This window comes from Oncorhynchus tshawytscha, linkage group LG08, assembly GCF_018296145.1.
Source record: "Oncorhynchus tshawytscha isolate Ot180627B linkage group LG08, Otsh_v2.0, whole genome shotgun sequence".
NCBI lineage: Eukaryota > Metazoa > Chordata > Actinopteri > Salmoniformes > Salmonidae > Oncorhynchus > Oncorhynchus tshawytscha.
The window spans coordinates 72669486-72688645 of NC_056436.1; the positions used below are offsets into that span (position 1 = coordinate 72669486).

Genomic DNA, 19160 nt, shown 5'->3' on the forward strand with positions numbered 1-19160 from the left:
TGGACAGACAGAAGTAGAGATGGACAGAAGGACGGACAGACAGAACTAGAAACAGACAGATGAATAGACAAACAGACCGACCGACAGACAGGCAGACAGAGTATCTTTCAAATAGCCAACTGATTTGAACTGATTGACACTACTGAACTCCTCCTTGCAGTGACAACAGTAAAATAACTCTCTGACATCCAACCACCCAGCCAGGCAGTCTTAGACAGGACATGAGTGCTGAGAAGTCCTCACTGTCGGTATAGTAACCACATATCTAGGAAGTCTGTGAAAGACTGAAACACCCCATCCATAAAGCTGTGAGCTCTGCTCTGCACTGGAGCATGCAGCCTTCTGGCGAGGAATTCAGCCAAGACAGCTGCATATGTCCGAGACACACAGGGCGTGAAGGGTGAATTCATGACAGGTTTACAGTGTAACTGAATCCACTCAATCTGAATACATCATCGTTTGAACATAGCTGCGAGCTGAATGCAGGTTACGCTGTACTTTTCATCCACACTTGTGAAATGGGATCAGATTGTGATTAAATAAACATTTTGGAATGATATCTCTCTTTGTTCATTGTAGTTGATAGTGGCCCACCCTACCATGTCCCAGAGGGGGAGGCAGGTTACACCCTATCAATGAGAAAATGTTGCCACTCTTGTATAATCATGGGCAATTGAAACCATCCAATACATTTCAAGAATACAATGATTCTTTCACATACAGCATCCCAAAGTGTCTGTGGAAGTCAGTGTCTTTTTCATCCAAGTGAATGTTGTCTGGACTAGTGTGACATCAAACAAACAAGGCTGCTTCTCACCAGTGTGACCAACTCTCACTCAGTAAGGTCATGCAACAGTGAATTCCTTTACTCCTGCAGTCCTATTGATATAATAATGGAGAGTCTAGCATTATTACTCTTTGGTAACAGTACTAGTAATACTAGTTATATGAATGATAACATTACATGTACAGTTGAAGTCGGATGTTTACACACACCTTAGCCAAATACATTTAAACTCAGTTTTTCACAATTCCTGACATTTAATCCAAGGAAAAATTCCCTGTTTTAGGTCAGATTAGGATCACCACTTTATTTTAAGAATGTGAAATGTCAGAATAATAGTAGAGAGAATGATTTATTTCAGCTTTTATTTCTTCACATCACATTCTCAGTGGGTCAGAAGTTTACATACACTCAATTAGTATTTGGTAGCATTGCCTTTAAATTGTTTAACTTGGGTCAAACATTTCAGGTAGCCTTCCACACGCTTCCCACAATAAGTTGGGTGAATTTTGGCCCATTCCTCCTGACAGAGCTGGTGTAACTGAGTCAGGTTTGTAGGCCTCCTTGCTCGCACACACTTTTTCAGTTCTGCCCACACATTTTCTACGGGATTGAGGTTAGTGTTTTGTGATGGCCACTCCAATACCTTGACTTTGCTGTCCTTAAGCCATTTCGCCACAACTTTGGAAGTATGCTTGGGGTCATTGTCCATTTGGAAGACCCATTTGCGACCAAGCTTTACCTTCCTGACTGACGTCTTGAGATGTTTTGCTTCAATATATCCACATACTTTTCCTACATCATAATGCCATCTATTTTGTGAAGTGCACCAGTCCCTCCTGCAGCAAAGCACCCCCACAACATGATGCTGCCACCCCCGTGCTTCACGGTTGGGATGGTGTCTTCGGCTTGCAAGCCTCCCCCTTTTTCCTCCAAACATAACGATGGTCATTATGGCCAAACAGTTCTATTTTTGTTTCATCAGACCAGTAGACATTTCTCCAAAAAGTATGATCTTTGTCCCCATGTGCAGTTGCAAACCGTATTCTGGCTTTTTTATGGTGGTTTTGAAGCAGTGGCCTCTTCCTTGCTGAGCGGCCTTTCAGGTTATGTCGATATAGGACCTGTTTTACTGTGGATATAGATACTTTTGTACCTGTTTCCTCAACAAAAGGTCCTTTGCTATTGTTCTGGGATTGATTTGCACTTTTCTCACCAAGTACGCTCAACTCTATGAGACAGAACACGTCTCCTTCCTGAGCGGTATGACGGCTGCGTGGTCCCATGGTGTTTATACTTGCGTACAATTGTTTGTACAGATGAACGTGGTACCTTCAGGAGTTTGGAAATTGCTCCGAAGGATGAACCAGACTTGTGGAGTTCTACATTGATTTTTCTGAGGTCTTGGCTGATTTCTTTTGATTTTCCCATGATGTCAAGCAAAGAGGCGCTGAGTTTGAAGGTAGGCCTTGAAATACATCCACAGGTACACCTCCAATTGACTCAAATGATGTCAATTAGCCTATCAGAAGCTTCTAAAGCCATGACATAATTTTCTGGAATTTTCCAAGCTGTTTAAAGGCACAGTCAACTTAGTGTTTGTAAACTTCTGACCCACTGGAATTGTGATGCAGTGAATTATAAGTGAAATCATCTGTCTGTAAACAATTGTTGGAAAAATTACATGTGTAATGCACAAAGTAGATGTCCTAACTGACTTGCCAAAACTATAGTTTGTTAACAAGAAATTTGTGGAGTGATTGAAAAACAAGTTTTAATGACTCCAACCTAAGTGTATGTAAACTTCCGACTTCAACTGTAGTACTGTTCACCATTCAATCAGGTTTTAGCTCTAGGACTTTCCTTGAAACAAATATTCCCAGTGAAACAGTTTTCCAGGGCCAACTTCTGCCTCCACCCACAGGTAAGCAAAACACTCTGTTGACAAGTGCAGATTTTTTTTTACCTCATCCTTTCTGCCCTGGTTCTCGATGTCTCTCATGTCTCGACATCGCCTTGTTCAAAGGCACCACAAACAGCCAACCAGTGAGGGCCAGATCCTCTAACACACGTCCTCAAAATGTGTCTTGCTTCATTTCATAATATTTATTTATCTTATTCTTTTTCCATGCCTGGCAGGGAAACGAGACAGTTGAGACAGCTGATAGAACATATCTTACTCTGCGCTTCATCGCTCTTCACCAGAGGGAGATTCATGACTTGATCCCAGAGCTAATTACTAAGTCTTTAATGTACCGCTGCTCTCTCTCCATCTCGGCCCATTAAAAGAGTATGAAACGTTTGTAATTAGAATACACGGGTGGGGAAAGCCCAACCGCAGGTTTCAAGACATGCCTGTCATGTAGAGTTTGAAAAGATTTGTCTTTTGAACCATTCTCTGAGAGGATACCTTGAGTGATGCAGAACAAATCAAAACCAAGACACACCTTAACCCAACAGCTCTTAAAACAACCATCTCAAAAGCACGGGTTGTCTTCTTGCTAGCTGCAGCAGCACCCTTTTCTATGTGTCTGTGTTGAGACATTCATTCTAGCAGTACTAGCTCTATAGCTCTCACTGACTGGCACGCCGATCAGCATGGTCAAGCCCACCACAAAAGGTAACCCGAGCCCAAATACCCCCTTTTTAAGAAACTGTAAAAATAAAACATGGGGGTCCGGGAGGAATGCTGTCAGTCTTCAGATAAGGGCCTTTTGAAAAGGAACCCATCGCTCAGCCAGCCACTCTGAAAGACAGCAGGCCAGTACATAAATCATCTGCTCTGCTGTGGCAGTCCAGCGGCACAGCCAGAGTTTGGACTGGACCCATTACGGCTGCATTGTCCTGGCTACCTCGCAGCTCGCATGACGCTCTGCTAACCTTGCACATGAGAAGGCCAAGATACAGTAATACCATCAATGCATTTAGCATGGAATGGCTTCCGTGGTTTTCATGCCCATTAGCTCACTTGGCTAAGTTACTACAGTAGATTCCTTACATTTTTCATAAGCAAAATAGGCCACATGCAACAGGCTAGCCAAGAAGAAAACACATAACAGAAAGTGCAGATATTCTGGTGAGAGGGAGAATACATACTCTCTGTGCACGGGACTCCCGGTTCCCATACAGTTGTAAGTTCTATAAAATGCAGGGGAAAGATGGATGCGGGCATGCAAGATATAGAACCATGTTAGAGACAGGGTAGAGATAGAACCATGTTAGAGAGGGTAGAGGTAGAACCCTGTTAGAGATAGGGTAGAGATAGAACCATGTTAGAGACAGGGTAGAGATAGAACCATGTTAGAGAGGGTAGAGGTAGAACCATGTTAGACATAGGGTAGAGATAGAACCATGTTAGAGATAGGATAGAGATAGAACCATGTTAGAGACAGGGTAGAGATATAACCATGTTAGAGATATGGTAGAGATAGAACCATGTTAGAGATAGGGTAGAGATAGAACCCTGTTAGAGATAGGGTAGAGATAGAACCATGTTAGAGATAGAGTATAGATACAACCATTTTAGAGATAGGGTAGAGAGAGAACCATGTTAGAGAGGGTAGAGATAGAACCATGTTAGAGATAGGGTAGAGATAGAACCATGTTAGAGATAGAACCATGTTAGAGATAGAGTAGAGAGAGAACCATGTTAGAGATAGGGTAGAGATACAACCATTTTAGAGATAGGGTAGAGAGAGAACCATGTTAGAGAGGGTAGAGATAGAACCATGTTAGAGATAGGGCAGAGATAGAACCATGTTAGAGATAGAGTAGAGATAAAACCATGTTAGGGAAAGGGTAGAGATAGAACCATGTTAGAGATATAGTATAGATACAACCATTTTAGAGATAGGGTAGAGAGAGAACCATGTTAGAGAGGGTAGAGATAGGGTAGAGATAGAACCATGTTAGAGATAGAACCATGTTAGAGATACGGTAGAGAGAGAACCATGTTAGAGATAGGGTAGAGATAGAACCATGTTAGAGATAGGGTAGAGATAGAACCATGTTAGAGATAGAGTATAGATACAACCATGTTAGGGAAAGGGTAGAGAGAGAACCATGTTAGAGATAGGGTAGAGATAGAACCATGTTAGAGATAGGGTAGAGATAGAACCATGTTAGAGATAGAGTATAGATACAACCATGTTAGGGAAAGGGTAGAGATCGAACCATGTTAGAGATAGGGTAGAGATAGAACCATTTTAGAGATATGGAATAGAAATAGAACCATGTTAGAACATGCAGGGAAGACTGTCCATTGATCTATGTTCAAAGGTGTCTTCAACAATACAGGACATTATCACAAAACATTTCATAGTCTATCAATCTAAAGACTTTACATTAATTTGAATGTAAACATTTCCAAACATGTACACTCCTTTCATTGGTTCACTGAATAAGACTAATCCTGTTGTACTGTTGATGTGATAGGACCTCACTCAGATAGTCTGTCTTATCATTGTGATCAAATCCTGGTGTTACATCCACCATACTGTCTATCTACAGCCTACCACATTAACCATGTCTGTCTACAGTCTACCACATCCACCATACTGTCTGTCTACAGTCTACCACATCCACCATAATGTCTGTCAACAGTCTACCACATCCAACATACCGTCTGTCTACAGTCTACCACATCCACCATACGGTCTGTCTACAGTCTACCACATCCACCATAATGTCTGTCTACAGCCTACCACATCCACCATAATGTCTGTCTACAGTCTACCACATCCAACATACTGTCTGTCTACAGTCTACCACATCCACCATAATGTCTGTCTACAGTCTACCACATCCAACATACCGTCTGTCTACAGTCTACCACATCCACCATGCGGTCTGTCTACAGTCTACCACATCCACCATAATGTCTGTCAACAGTCTACCACATCCACCATGCGGTCTGTCTACAGTCTACCACATCCACCATAATGTCTGTCAACAGTCTACCACATCCACCATTAATGTCTGTCAACAGTCTACCACATTCACCATAATGTCTTTCAACAGTCTACCACATCCACCATGCGGTCTGTCTACAGTCTACCACATCCACCATGCAGTCTGTCTACAGTCTACCGCATCCACCATAATGTCTGTCTACAGTCTACCACATCCACCATGCGGTCTGTCTACAGTCTACCACATCCACCATAATGTCTGTCTACAGTCTACCACATCCACCATGCGGTCTGTCTACAGTCTACCACATTCACCATAATGTCTTTCAACAGTCTACAGCTCAAACACTTTCTCCCTGACTTCCATACTTCCTGCAGGACAATTTTATTGTTCCAAACTTTAAATGTATAATGGGGAAACATTGCTCTTCATAATTTCTATCTAACTGAACTTTACAGGAATTAATACCTAGAATAAATGCATGGCCTAAATGCGGAGAATATTCCAGAAAGAAATGCCTCTCCTTACCAGCTTGTCAGACCTTGGAGCACCATCATCTGCTTCTTTTCTATCCTTTTTCTTACGGAAGATTTCCTCAAGCTGGTTAGAAGACAGAAGATGTTCCGATGTTATTCAGACTTCCTTCACTAACCAAAGGAACCATCCTTCTCATTTAACCTTAAGATAATTACATACCACCAAGAACTCCCGTTTGTCCACCATTTTGTTTCCATCTGCATCAAACATGTTGAAAGCTATCTTAAAGCCAGCATGAGGTTCTGGGAAAGGACCGAGAAAAGAGACAAGAAACCACGTTCAAACTAGCATCTTACGTATGCTTTCTTTTTTAAATAAAATATCTAATCAAACATACTTACTTGTTAAAATGCAGAGCAGGAATAGATACTCTGTGTAACCAATGATGCCTGGAAACAAAAATACAAATGTTTGGCTTTAATCTTGACTGTCATAAATGTATATAGAAAGTTCATAAAATAATTGAACATTAGTCTTAGCAGTTTACTTGAGTTATATAGAGTTTTTCAAAGTCCTGCCCTAACTCTTCACATGCATGAAACACCCCACGAAACAGTGCAACACCTTTAGACAACAGCTAATCTTCTCTTTCATATTGATAACATCTTAGAAAGGTGCCTCTTAATTCATGGTTGGTGTTCTCATCACACAAACAGAGGCTTTACAGCGTAAGTGACCTATCTGGACACAACCCCAAACAAAATGAAGCCCCAGTGCTGGCTTCGGTGCGTCCTCTGTTTGGATAACAAGGTTTAAAACATTCTCCAGTGATCTGTCACTGATTGTGGATGCCTGATTCGGCTTCCTGTTCCTTTTTGTGTTCTAGAACTCCCTTTGTTGTGTGACTGCGAGAAGAAGAGAAGAGTAACTGTCAGGGTCCATCTCAGTAGACTGAGGAGGGTTGTCTTGCTGCCTCTGAAAGCATTCCCAAGCGTTTGTTTGCAGGAGAAGACAGTGACTAAAGCACAGACAGCTCTGGGTGTTATGGGAAAAGGAGATTCAGGTATGGCCTTTGCTCCAGGGAGATTTCCCCCCAAAAAAGGACACTTGGGAGGAAAAAATACTATGAATGGACTATGGTAGTGCATCCAATAAAATCCTCTTTCTTTATATTTCTGATACTCCTTGTCATATAAAACTTCTGCAGATATCTGATGTTTGTCTGCGTTTGGATAGTTGAATGCGGTGGGGAAGTACTGGATGCCAATAGAGAGTTTCTGTTGAAAAGTCCCAATGAAATGGTGCATCCCAACATGAGTCACTGATCTGCTCGAGAACTTCTCTGTTGAAAATGTATAGGGCCTTAAAATGACTAAAGTTCTCTGACTTTTTAAGGGTTAAATAGGTTGGAGAGAAAAAATCTTCAAGATTCCAGCCATGTCTCACCAATACCACACACACCTTCACTCAGGGAGAGAGAAACCTTCCCTCCCCTCTCCAATCCTACCCTTCCCTCCCCTCTCCAACCCTCCCCTTCCCTCCCCAATCCCCAACCCTTCCAACCTCTGAGCTCAAGAAGATGTTGTCAGACAATAGAAATAATTCCTCAGAAACACTTCGTATAGAGTGGCAGAACCGGAGATGTAATCCTACTCCATTCTTAGGATTCATCATGTCCATGGTGATCAGGAGGCAGCCAGTGGGACGTGTCTCAACAGAACCGGGTTCAAACAGCACCTCTCATTCTCAAAGCAAGGCTTTGTTCGCTGATCAATCCAATCCTTTTTTTCTCTGCAAAACCGCCATGTTTAACAGCAGGATTAAAAGCCCCAGATCCCAGCGTTGGCACTTAGCTAAAGCAACAGAGGAGAGAGCAGGGAGAACTTATACACCAAACACAGGGTTTGAAACGCAGGGAGTGATGTTCACTTCTTCAGGGAGCAATGAGAACAGGTTACTTGAACCATGTTTCCATGAAAATAACAACATTGAAGAACATTTACAATTACCTCCTTTCCTCAGCTTGTCAATATTGTAGCGAATCGAGGGAGTGGGAAGCGAACCCGGGTCTCTTGTGTAAAAGGCAAACACTATGCATTGCAGCAATAAATTGAATCTACTTGATGGGAATCGTAACGTGGCTCATATTTCAAGGATCGCTACACTATTTTGAAAATACAAGCACATCTCATTCTCAGTACAGGGATGTAGTTTATTATAACTGGTAACGGTATCGCTAATCAATGGTACATCCTATATAGGGTAGATTTGCTTCACCCTCGTATCTAAGGTTACCTGAGAGCAAATGACAACATCACTGATTGATGGAAAGATAAGATGGTGTTTACTGCCTGTACTCTGTTCTCGATTGATTTGGTATATGGAACCTGCAAACATTCCACTGGCCATATTCTTGATGATAGAGAGAGTTAAGGAGTCTTACCTCGGTGACGTAGGTTCCTGAATAAATTGGATGATCCTTTAAAAACAGGAGGGGTGTCTGCCAGCATCTGTTCCAACTCCTTCAACAATGGAAGAAAATCACAGTGTTTACTCTTTGAAGAATCAGTACACAAACATGAATAATTCATTATTATACACTGAGCATAAGATTAGGAACACCCTTTTCCATGGTAGATGAAGGGGAGGTGACACTATGAAGAATCATTTTTAAGCCTTGAGACAATTGAGACATGGATTGTGAATGTGTGCCATTTAGAGGGTGAATGGGCAAGACAAAAGATTGAAGTGCCTTTGAACGGGGTATGGTAGTAGGTGACAGGTGCACTGGTCTGTGTCAAGAACTGCAACGCTGCTGGGTTCTTCACGCTCAACAGTTTCCTGTGTGTATCAAGAATGGTCCACCACCCAAAGGACATCCAGCCAACTTGACACAACTATGGGAAGCATTGAAGTCAACCTGGGCCAGCATCCCTGTGTAACGCTTTTGACACCTTGTAGAGTCCATGCCCCAACAAATTGAGGCTGTTTGGAGGGCAAAAGGGGGTGCAACTCAATATTAGGAAGGTGTTCCTAATTTTTTGTACACTCAGTGTACATCGATTATTCTCTTAGAAGAGAAAAGCAGGGATCTATTTCAAATACATTTTCACACTTGTCAATGCATGCAGTGCTGTAATCACAAACCTCCCACCTGTTTTGTTAGAGACTTCCAAATCCTCTTTTCTAAAAAGAAAAAAGAAAGTATTGTTCAGAATAAATTAACTGATCAGTATTATTCATGGTGAAAAAAATTACAATTATTCGCACAATATGCTATGAACAAGCCTATAATGTACTTTATGGTGGAAAAACAAGTGGCTATGTGTAAGAAAGGACAGCTGGACTCAGGGCTGTACTGAAACATGAGTGCCATATCTCCAGGAACGCATTCCAATACCCAATAAAAAGGTCCCTGGCCATAAGATAAGGCGTTGGCTTCATAAAAACACCAGGCTAGGTGATTCACATGGCCCTACCACCCCAGAGGGATGATAACAGTGACAATAACTTTAAGGTCTGTTTCTGATGGAGGAAGCAATTATGATGACCCTTTGCATTGTAGAGCTCTCCCACCAAACGGGGATGTCTAGGTGGACAAGCAAATATAAGAGGAAGGGGAAATCCTCAATTTGTGCATTTAATCCCCTGAAAAGTTCATTCACATTCACACCAAGGCCTGAAATGTATAAAGATTAGAGTGACCCAGGGGTTTCATAGCACAGTGGTCCAGTAAAAATACACTGAACAAAAATATAAATGCAACATATGTTGGTCCCATATTTTATGACCTCAAATAATATTTCCCAGACATTTTTCATATGAACTAAAAGCTTATTTCTGTGCAAAAATGTGTTTACATCCCTGTTAGTGAGCTTTTCACCTTTGCCAAAATAATCCACCTGACAGGATTGGCATATCAAGAAGCTGATTAAACAGCATGATCAAAATGTGCAGTTTTGTCACACAACACAATGCCACAGATTGGCAATGCCACAGATGACTCAAGTTTTTAGGGAGCGTGCAATTGGCATGCTGACAGCAGGAATGTCGACCAAAGCTGTTTCCAGAGAATTTAATGTTATTTTCTCTACCATAAGCCGCCTCCAACGTCATTTTAGAGAATTTGGCAGTACGTCCAACCAGCCTCACAACCGCAGACCACGTGTAACCACGCCAGTCCAGAACCTCCAAATCTGGCTTCTTCACCTGTGAGATCGTCGGAGACCAGCCTACCGGAGCTGATGAGCTGATGAAATTGAGGAGTGTTTCTGTCGTTTTGTGGAGGAAAACTCATTCTGATTGGCTGGGCCTGGCTCCCCAGTGGGTGGGCTTGGCTCCCCAGTGGGTGGGCTTGGCTCCCAAGTGGGTGGGCCTATGCCCTCCCAGGCCCACTAATGACTGCTCCCCTGCCCAGTCATGTCAAATCCATAGATTAGGGCCTAATGAATGTATTTCAATTGACTGATTTCCTTATTTGAATTGTAACTCAGAAATTGTAACTTGCGTATATATATTTGTTCAGCAGAAAATCTTTGCGGTTTTGACTAAAATGTTGATGAAAAAACCCTGAGAAAACTATGTGTAGCAATGCTAGCTATGTCCTGTAAAACAGACACATCAACACAGACTATGAACTCTTTCATTAGACATACATCAGTCTCTAACAATGAGGACCAGAGTTATACTGGTGCCTTTCCCAACAGACATTTTAGCCTCAGTATAGGAATACATTGGGTCAGGGCTTATTTGGCTGGCTGGCTGGCTCATTCTTTGAAGAGAGAAAATCATTAAAATCACTAGAAAAGAGTGACCATTTACCTTGGCAGAATTAAAACCAACACTGTTCTAAGCAAACAGGCAATTTCTCTGAAATACCTGAGATGCTCCTTTTTGTCATGGGAACAAGTTTGAAACCACCCACATAAGCTCACACAGTACCATATGCAGTGCCTTTAGAGAGTATTCATACCCCTTGACTTATTCCACCTTTTGTTGTGTTACAGCCTGACATCAAAGTGGATTAAATAGATTTTTTTCTCTCACACATCTACACACAATACCCCATAATGACAAAGATTTTTTTTGCAAATTTATTGAAAATGAAACACAGAAATATCTCATTTACAAACGTATTCACGCCCCTGAGTCAAAACCTTTTAGAAGCACCTTTGGCTGTGATTACAGTTGTGAGTCTTACCACAAGTCTTACCACAATACCACATCATAGGTTACCACAATACCACATAGGTTACCACAATACCACATAGGTTACCACAATACCACATAGGTTACCACAATACCACATAGGTTACCACAATACCATACAGGCTACCACAATACCATATAGGTTACCACAATACCATATAGGTTACCACAACACCATACAGGTTACCACAACACCATATAGGTTACCACAATACCATATAGGCTACCACAATACCATATAGGTTACCACAACACCATATAGGTTACCACAATAACATATAGGTTACCACAACACCATATAGGTTACCACAACACCATATAGGTTACCACAATACCATAATACCATAGGTTACCACTATACCATATAGGCTACCACAATACCATATAGGTTACCACAACACCATATAGGTTACCACAACAGCATATAGGTTACCACAATACCATATAGGCTACCACAGTACCATATAGGTTACCACAACACCACATAGGTTACCACAATACCATATAGGCTACCACAATACCATATAGGCTACCACAATACCATATAGGTTACCACAATACCACATAGGTTACCACAATACCATACAGGCTCCCACAATTTTAGAAAACGGGATTCTGGCGATATCATTTTAATTGAACAGCAATGCAAAGCAGAAGGTATTTTCAAATGAAATACTGTATGTAAATGATGACAATATTCTGTGATATATAATTGCCCTATATCCCAGACTTTTCCAAACATCCTCAGTCAGGGAAAAAACTTATCTGATTTTACAACCACAGCATAAAACCATAAAACGTCATTATCCCTATTTCGTAACACATTAGCCATCAGAGAGAGTGAGGAGAGAAGGCTGACGCAATGTGTGCTATTCACATTAGTGCTCCATTTATACCCCTCGTTACATGCCAGGGAAACCAAGACACACCACATCAACAGGCCCCAGAATACAGGGCTTATGTCCCAAATGGCACCCTATTCCCTACACAGTGCACTATCTATGGAATAGGGTGCCATTTGGGAAGGAGACAAGATCTTTATTCAATCCCAATACTGTGAGTTTATATCTGATAATTTAGCATGTGTTTAACAGCTTCTAATGTAGTGACTAAAATCATCATGATTCACAGACATCATGAATGTCTATCACTTGAGACATGCTGTTTTGTCTCCGTCTGTCTGCTTTTCTGTCCGTCAGAGTTTGTTGCTACAGAAATGAGACGTAACAGTGGTGCTGCTAGTAAAGATCTGTATCTACTTGACTCCTAGCCAATCACACAGTTATTTTTATGTCACTCACAAGGCCTTTACATAATGAGTGTTGGTGTGAGTGTCCAGCAAACAACATTGGCACCTCGGACTCTACCATCATCATCTGTACAGTACAGAATAGAACTGCTGAAGATTGTTATTTAATCAGCACCATATGTCAACATCTTAGTTTGATGACTATTTATCGACTATATGAGGAGAAGCAACAAGTGGTGGGTGTTTGAGATGTGTGTGTGTGTGCGTGCGTGCGTGCGTGCATGCGTGCGTGCGTGTGTGCGTGTGTGCGTGTGTGTGTGTGTGTGTGTGTGTGTGTGTGTGTGCGTGTGTGTGCGTGCGTGCGTGCATGCATGCATGCATGCGTGCGTGCGTGCGTGTGTGTGTGTGTTGGTTAGTACTCACTCTTAGGCTCACCCATGGTGACAGACTCAATGAAGTTCAGTGGGGTCATATAGAGCTGTCCCTCATATTCCACTGAGCTGAACAACCGAAACCTGGCCTCATGGGACGACATGTACACATCCCCATCATCCAGATCAAATGTCTTGGCCTGAAACAAAACACACACATACACACACACACACACACGCACACATATATATTTCCAAAATAATTTAACGTTTTTAAGCAAAGTGTGAAAAAAGTTTCAATGAATAGTTTTAAAAACAACATGTTTTTTTCATGGGCAAACATTAGTGTAAGAACACATTCTCATTTACAGCATTGACTTGGAGAATAGTTACAGGGGACATGAGCCAATTTGAAGAACCCATGAGCTAAAAACTAGAACCCATGTGTTACTTCAAAAAATGGGCACCATGTTTTGTCAGGCGTGTACCAGATAACGTTCCTACAAATGTTTAGAAAACAGCGATATCAGGAGGCAGGCCTGCCTGGCCTGGCGAGGACAGAGTGGACGTCTCTCTCTGGTGGCAGAGTGCCAGGCCCACTGGGCACACAGCAAACACCTCAGGGAATGTGTGCCCCCCTTCTTCCCCGCCCTCTCCCCTGCCCCCACAACCCTCCTCCTCTGGGTAAACCCCCACCATCAAATGTCAGCCCCTCCGCCAAGTCCTCGTGTCCAGTTTCCTACGTTCCTGGATTCCTGTGTCTCAAACCCCCAGTCAAGGTTACATCAAGCCACGTCCCGTCACCACCACTCCCACCCTCACCACCCTAGAGTTAGATAAGATGGTGGGGACAAAGGCTATGCCCCAAATGGCACCCCATTCCCTAGAGCCTGGTCAAAAATAGTGCACTATATAGGGAATAGGGTGCATTTGGGAAGTATTAAAAAAGGAACACAATGTAAAAGGAGGGTTGCAAACTAGACCGCGGTCAGTGACTTCAGCACGGTTTACTGATCCAACAGTCTAATGAAGGCTTTACAGCAATGATCCCACAGATCATCCTAAAACAAACCTGCCAACTAAACAGAGGGAGTGAGAGCAACGCCTCACTGGGCCTTATTGGTTTCCACTATTATTATTGTCACTGCCTGTCTGTTTGCCTGTACGTGTCCAAGTCTTCTCACTCTATGTAAATAGCCCTATACACGCATATTATGACGAGGAAGACTGCCTCCACCTATTCTCACATAGCAATCATGGCACTTCTAAAAAAAAAAAGATTCAAAAAAGAGAGAGAATTTAAATTGTTATAAGGGGTCTTAATATGTATTTTATATTTATGTAACGTAATTTTAATCGTTATTCACGAAATAGACCAGTACAAAATATTTCAGCACCCCATTTCATGGACAGCGCCCTTGTTATAATGGGGCAAATAGTCACATTGGTCCATTTAAATTAAATGGCCATGTGTGTTTCTGTCTACACAATGCATCCCTGTTTGATCGTTTTTTATTTATGCCATGGGTTTTTTACTATCACGGAACGTCAACCTTGAATCTTACCCGAAAATAATAGTATTTTCAGCTCTGCCTCGCGTTGTGAGTTGAGTGGGCATGTTAACGTGTAGCTACAGAGTCACTCACTGGCAGCCTATTGCGTGCATTATTAATATTAGGCTATCTGCTAGGCTATTACATAGACAGATAAATATGATATTTATTATACATGCTTTATATACTAATGTCCCATGCCATGACAAGTAGGTTATACAATACCTTATCTGTAGCAGATACTTCTGGTAATGCGAGAAGTAAACCATTATCGATTTGGTTTGACAGTGTATTTTGGACATTGTAATAACTCGCGAAACCAGCTCCGGTGGCGATACATACTCCAGTTGCAATACGTTTAAATGTCTTAGTTCTCTTCGGTGTTTGTTTCCAAAATACAAATCTCCCTGAGGTAGATGAGAAATTTGTCGATGTGGAAATAAGTCTACGGAAGGTAGCCATGGCTGTTGTTCATTGAAGTGTCATAGCAGAAGATCGCGGCTAGCTGTTCTTTTCCATCGCGAGATAATCCGTGTGACGTTTCACCCCGTTTTACCTGAATGTTTTGCGCTCCCAGTCTTGTAGCGGCTCTCAGTCAAGAATCCAAGTTTCTCTTAGAATTTTTCGGGTTAATATGGCAATGCCTTAAAATAGAGGCATCACATTGCATTGATTATATAGCTCAATACATAGGCTATTGTATGTGTTGTTTCATGTGTAAGTATGTTGATCACATCACGGTGTTTGTTAGGTTGTGGTAGTTGCTCTTGCTGGTTGGTGCAGTGCAAACTGAAGTAAACTAATGAGTGTGAGAATGCGATAGGACTGTCACTATTGTTGCCATAGGTAAGTAGCAAAGTACAATCAATGGCCAACATATTGCAATGTAACCAAATACATGATCAAACTCCCTCTCCCTCTCTCTCTCTCTCTCTCTCTCTCGCTCTCTGTCTTATTTTATACCTTAGGAAGAAAGAAATCCCTGCCAAGGCAAGTCTGAACGATAGCCCCGCCCACTAAAAGTCCCCGTCATTTTGCACCTGCCTCACGTCTTTAGGCACTGTGTGCGCAATCCTACAACAGCTAGCCTACCTTACCTGCAGAGCAGTGGTCTTGTGTCTCTCATAGAAAGAGGGGTTGGATACATTGGTAGCTCTCTGTAAAAGGTTCTGACTTGCTACTGTATTTGGTTTTCACAATTTTTCAACCCTTCGTGAGCGGTGGGAACTACCAGAATTGAACAACATTATCTTAACTCAACTGATGAAGACATCAAGCGGTAGGGTCATAATTTGGAACGAATTACCCAAGGTATACATGTCAAGGGAAAAAGGGACTTATCCGTTTCAGTTCAACAGAGCATTTGCTTAGTAACGGACGCGAACGTAAACATGCAATAGGCAACAGAGTAGCAATCTGGAAACTGTCGACGCGAGAGCGCTCACTCAGGATCTCTCTGTTGAACTTTACTCGCTCCAACTCTGACGAACGGGAGGACTCTGCTGCGATGGCTGCTCTGGGTGAAGTTGGAAGCTTCTTGCACGGCATTGATGGTGTAGGACACGTCGGGTCCCATTTTCTCCTGACGTCTCTTGGAGAGAGTCCAGCGGTACTGCTGGGTCAGGGTGAACACCTCGTACCTGGTGCCGGGGAAAGCCTGTCCCGGAGCGCCACGGCAGATTTAACACTTTTAAAAGGGATTCTCCGGAGAAGGCAGTTATACTGTAGAACTGGATTTCATCTGGAAATACTTCCTGGTGGCACTGTGCAAGGGACAAGAAAGGACCACAGTAGATTCGGTAATTATCAAGTTATTAGTGTGTTATTACAGATCTCATATTACACTTTCATATTTTATGGTTAAAAATGTTACCAAATATTTTATCATTATTTTATAATACAAGTTATTGTTATAATAATAATAATAATAATTTGTATTTTTTTATTTTTTTTATTTGTGTAACAAGATCAGTTTCCTACCATAACATCAGTTGCCAATATTAGCCCTAAAGCAATAGTGCCACTGTTATAATTTGTTCAATAATTATCACTGGAAGTAATGTGAAAGTCCCATAGGGAAAATGTGGCTATACTCTATCCTAGTGTGTCACAATCTGTGATAGAAGGTTTCTCTGGTGAAATACACCTGGAACAACGGATTTATTCTTCTCCAGGTATTTTGGAATTCATAAGCATTGCTGTTGGATTGATAAGCATTCGAGGAGTGGACAGTGCTCTCTACCTGGGGATGAATGACAAGGGAGAGCTCTATGGTTCTGTAAGTATTACACTCATTTACTGTCTCTCTGCTGTTTCTGTAGTCCCACCTCTCATTACATATGTGTTGTAGAAGGGTCCCTGGGTCTTTTGTTGTCCAATATACATTAGAATATACCAGCAGGTGGCATTAATGGGTTTCCTTGACTATTGCTGTCACTCTGCCATAAAGGATCCAGTTCTGCTGTCACTCTGCCATAAAGGATCCAGTTCTGCTGTCACTCTTCCATAAATGATCCAGTTCTGCACTAGTTATGGTCTTATCATCGTCCACAATAGGGACTGTGAAATGACACACACAAATATTCGCACACACTCTATCATACTCTAACACACAATCTACACACACATTAGAATTTAGTTGTATTGTTTGTATAGCATTGTATTTTACATTTCTGTGACTGTTCTTGTGGATCAGTGTTTTGTTACTTGTCATGTTTGATGATTTTGTGTGGACCCCAGGAAGAATAGCTGTGCTTTGGCAAAAGCTAATGGGCATTCAAATAAACAAAACAAACCAAGTAGCCTTACCACAAATGTATCCTTGCTCTGGTAAGACCGTTGATTTATTGTCAACGAATCAGACATCATAATCTGATCTGACTTGGTTTCTACCCTGCAGGAGAAGCTGAGCGCTGAGTGTGTCTTCAGGGAGCAGTTTGAGGAGAACTGGTACAACACATACTCCTCCAACCTCTACAAGCACGGAGACAAAGGGACTCGCTACTTTGTGGCGTTAAACAAGGACGGCACGGCTCGGGATGGAACAAAGTCCAGGCGACACCAGAAGTTCACCCACTTCCTGCCCAGGCCCGTGGACCCTGACCGGGTACCGGAGCTGTACAAGGAAATTCTGGGCCACAGCTGAGACTGGCCTGCACCCACCGTCCCAGATCAGATCAGGAATAGCTGTGTATTGAGCTCTAGTCCCTCCTGCTGTGGGAAGCAGGGATGTGTGCAGGCCAGGCAGTGTGACTGGCGGTGTTAAGACAGTGGAGCCAACCAATCCCTTAGCAGCCCCGGCCCCAGCCCCAGTCCCAGCCCTACAGCGGCCCCAGCTCCAGCCAGCCAGCAGGGAAGGCCTACACTGGGGATAAAGGTACTAGCCAGGGGCCTCCCCTCAGAATGCACGGGCCAGCTCTCAGCGGTGACCAAGACAGTCTAGAATGTCTGACATTGTCAACATGTACACCAAGGCATGAGGAGGCTGTTTGTTCCAGGGGCCAACTGACCCCCGAGAGTAGCTGTCGTGTGGAATAGGAGAGGAACAGGATCAGAGGAAGCGATGCTGACGCAGGAGGGAGGGAGGGTCACTCTTCTGTTTGAGGGCCAATACATTTCAGGAAGTGTCTTTGGACTGAGGATCTAGTTGGAATCATAGAGATAAAACATAGAGATAGAACATAATGATATAACTGTTCTATTATCTATTGTTAGAATGGCAAAATCTATGGGATTCTATACAGTTAAAGAACCTAGTTTTTTATTTGGGGGGGCTCTGTTCATTCAAGAAGGATTTTGAAGGAATTTGCCTGTTTTTCTTCTCGTTTTACATGTGACTAGATCATGCTGAAAGGAGCAGAAATATATTTGCCACAGATATCATTTCAAAATGTATTATTTATTCATTTCTAGATACATATATTTATGTTATATATTTATTTATTTCAGAATATATTTTTGCAGTTAAATATACAGTACTGTATAGAGAAACCACTAGAAATTATATCTATATAGAAATAATATTTCTTTTAATCTGAGGATACCAGTTTTCTCACTTAGCTTGGGCCACATTGTGAGATTGTCTTAAAATAATGTGGGGGGAAAACTGTAAATTGCTGATTTTTTTCCCAAAAAGCCCTCTGCTGTACGCATCACATTTAAAGTCTGTGCAGTGTATCCTTATTAAAGTCAGTGAACTAGATTTGTCTTTTTGATATCTGTTTGGAACATTTAATGATGTATTGTAAATGTTTTAACATTTGGGTTCAGAAACTAAGAGGACCACACTGTTTATTACCTCTATGGTTTTCTTGATGAACCAACTGACAAAAGAAATATAAAAAATAAAGTTTAACTCAGTTTTAAAAGTTCACATTTTCTAAAGAGGCGTAATGCATTGGTGTCTATAGTTTTGTCTTTTGAATTTGGTGAGTTCAAATATATAAACCTATTTACGAGATCATTGTTGTTCTTTTTATGATTGCCATTATGTTGAGAGACAAGAGCGAGGTTCCCATGCATGCATAAAAACTTCAAAGTCACTCTGTGGAACTTGCTCACGTAGCGGCCTCACAATGACACGGCCAGGGCCAAATAAAAAATGACCT

At 42.0% G+C, this 19160-nt stretch overlaps 2 protein-coding genes across 7 annotated transcripts in view; one reads left to right on the top strand and one right to left on the bottom strand.

Annotated features, from left to right (window-relative positions):
* micu3b (mitochondrial calcium uptake family, member 3b) overlaps window positions 1–15066 on the bottom strand; it is a 54496-nt gene extending 39430 nt beyond the window's left edge. For 3 of the 6 annotated variants that reach the window (XR_002954352.2, XM_024428844.2, XM_024428841.2), the window contains exons 1-8: window positions 14779–15066; window positions 13053–13200; window positions 9327–9358; window positions 8616–8694; window positions 6574–6621; window positions 6392–6474; window positions 6224–6295; window positions 3881–3922 (exon numbers count right to left, since the gene is read on the bottom strand). Coding sequence is in view for 5 of the 6 variants with exons in the window: in XM_024428844.2 (XP_024284612.1) it covers window positions 3881–3922; window positions 6224–6295; window positions 6392–6474; window positions 6574–6621; window positions 8616–8694; window positions 9327–9358; window positions 13053–13200; window positions 14779–15015 (741 nt within the window). In the remaining variant the exon portion in view is untranslated. The remainder of the gene's footprint in view (window positions 1–3880; window positions 3923–6223; window positions 6296–6391; window positions 6475–6573; window positions 6622–8615; window positions 8695–9326; window positions 9359–13052; window positions 13201–14778) is intronic. The other 3 variants (XM_024428842.2, XM_024428843.2, XM_024428845.2) reach the window with 3 other exon arrangements.
* Window positions 15067–15606: 540 nt separating this feature from the next.
* Window positions 15607–18923, top strand: fgf20b (fibroblast growth factor 20b). The gene is made up of 3 exons (XM_024430650.2): window positions 15607–16352; window positions 16728–16831; window positions 17453–18923. Exons 1-3 carry the CDS (start codon window positions 16061–16063, stop codon window positions 17696–17698), a joined length of 642 nt encoding a protein of 213 aa, XP_024286418.1. The 5' UTR covers window positions 15607–16060; the 3' UTR covers window positions 17699–18923.
* Window positions 18924–19160: the final 237 nt, after the last annotated feature.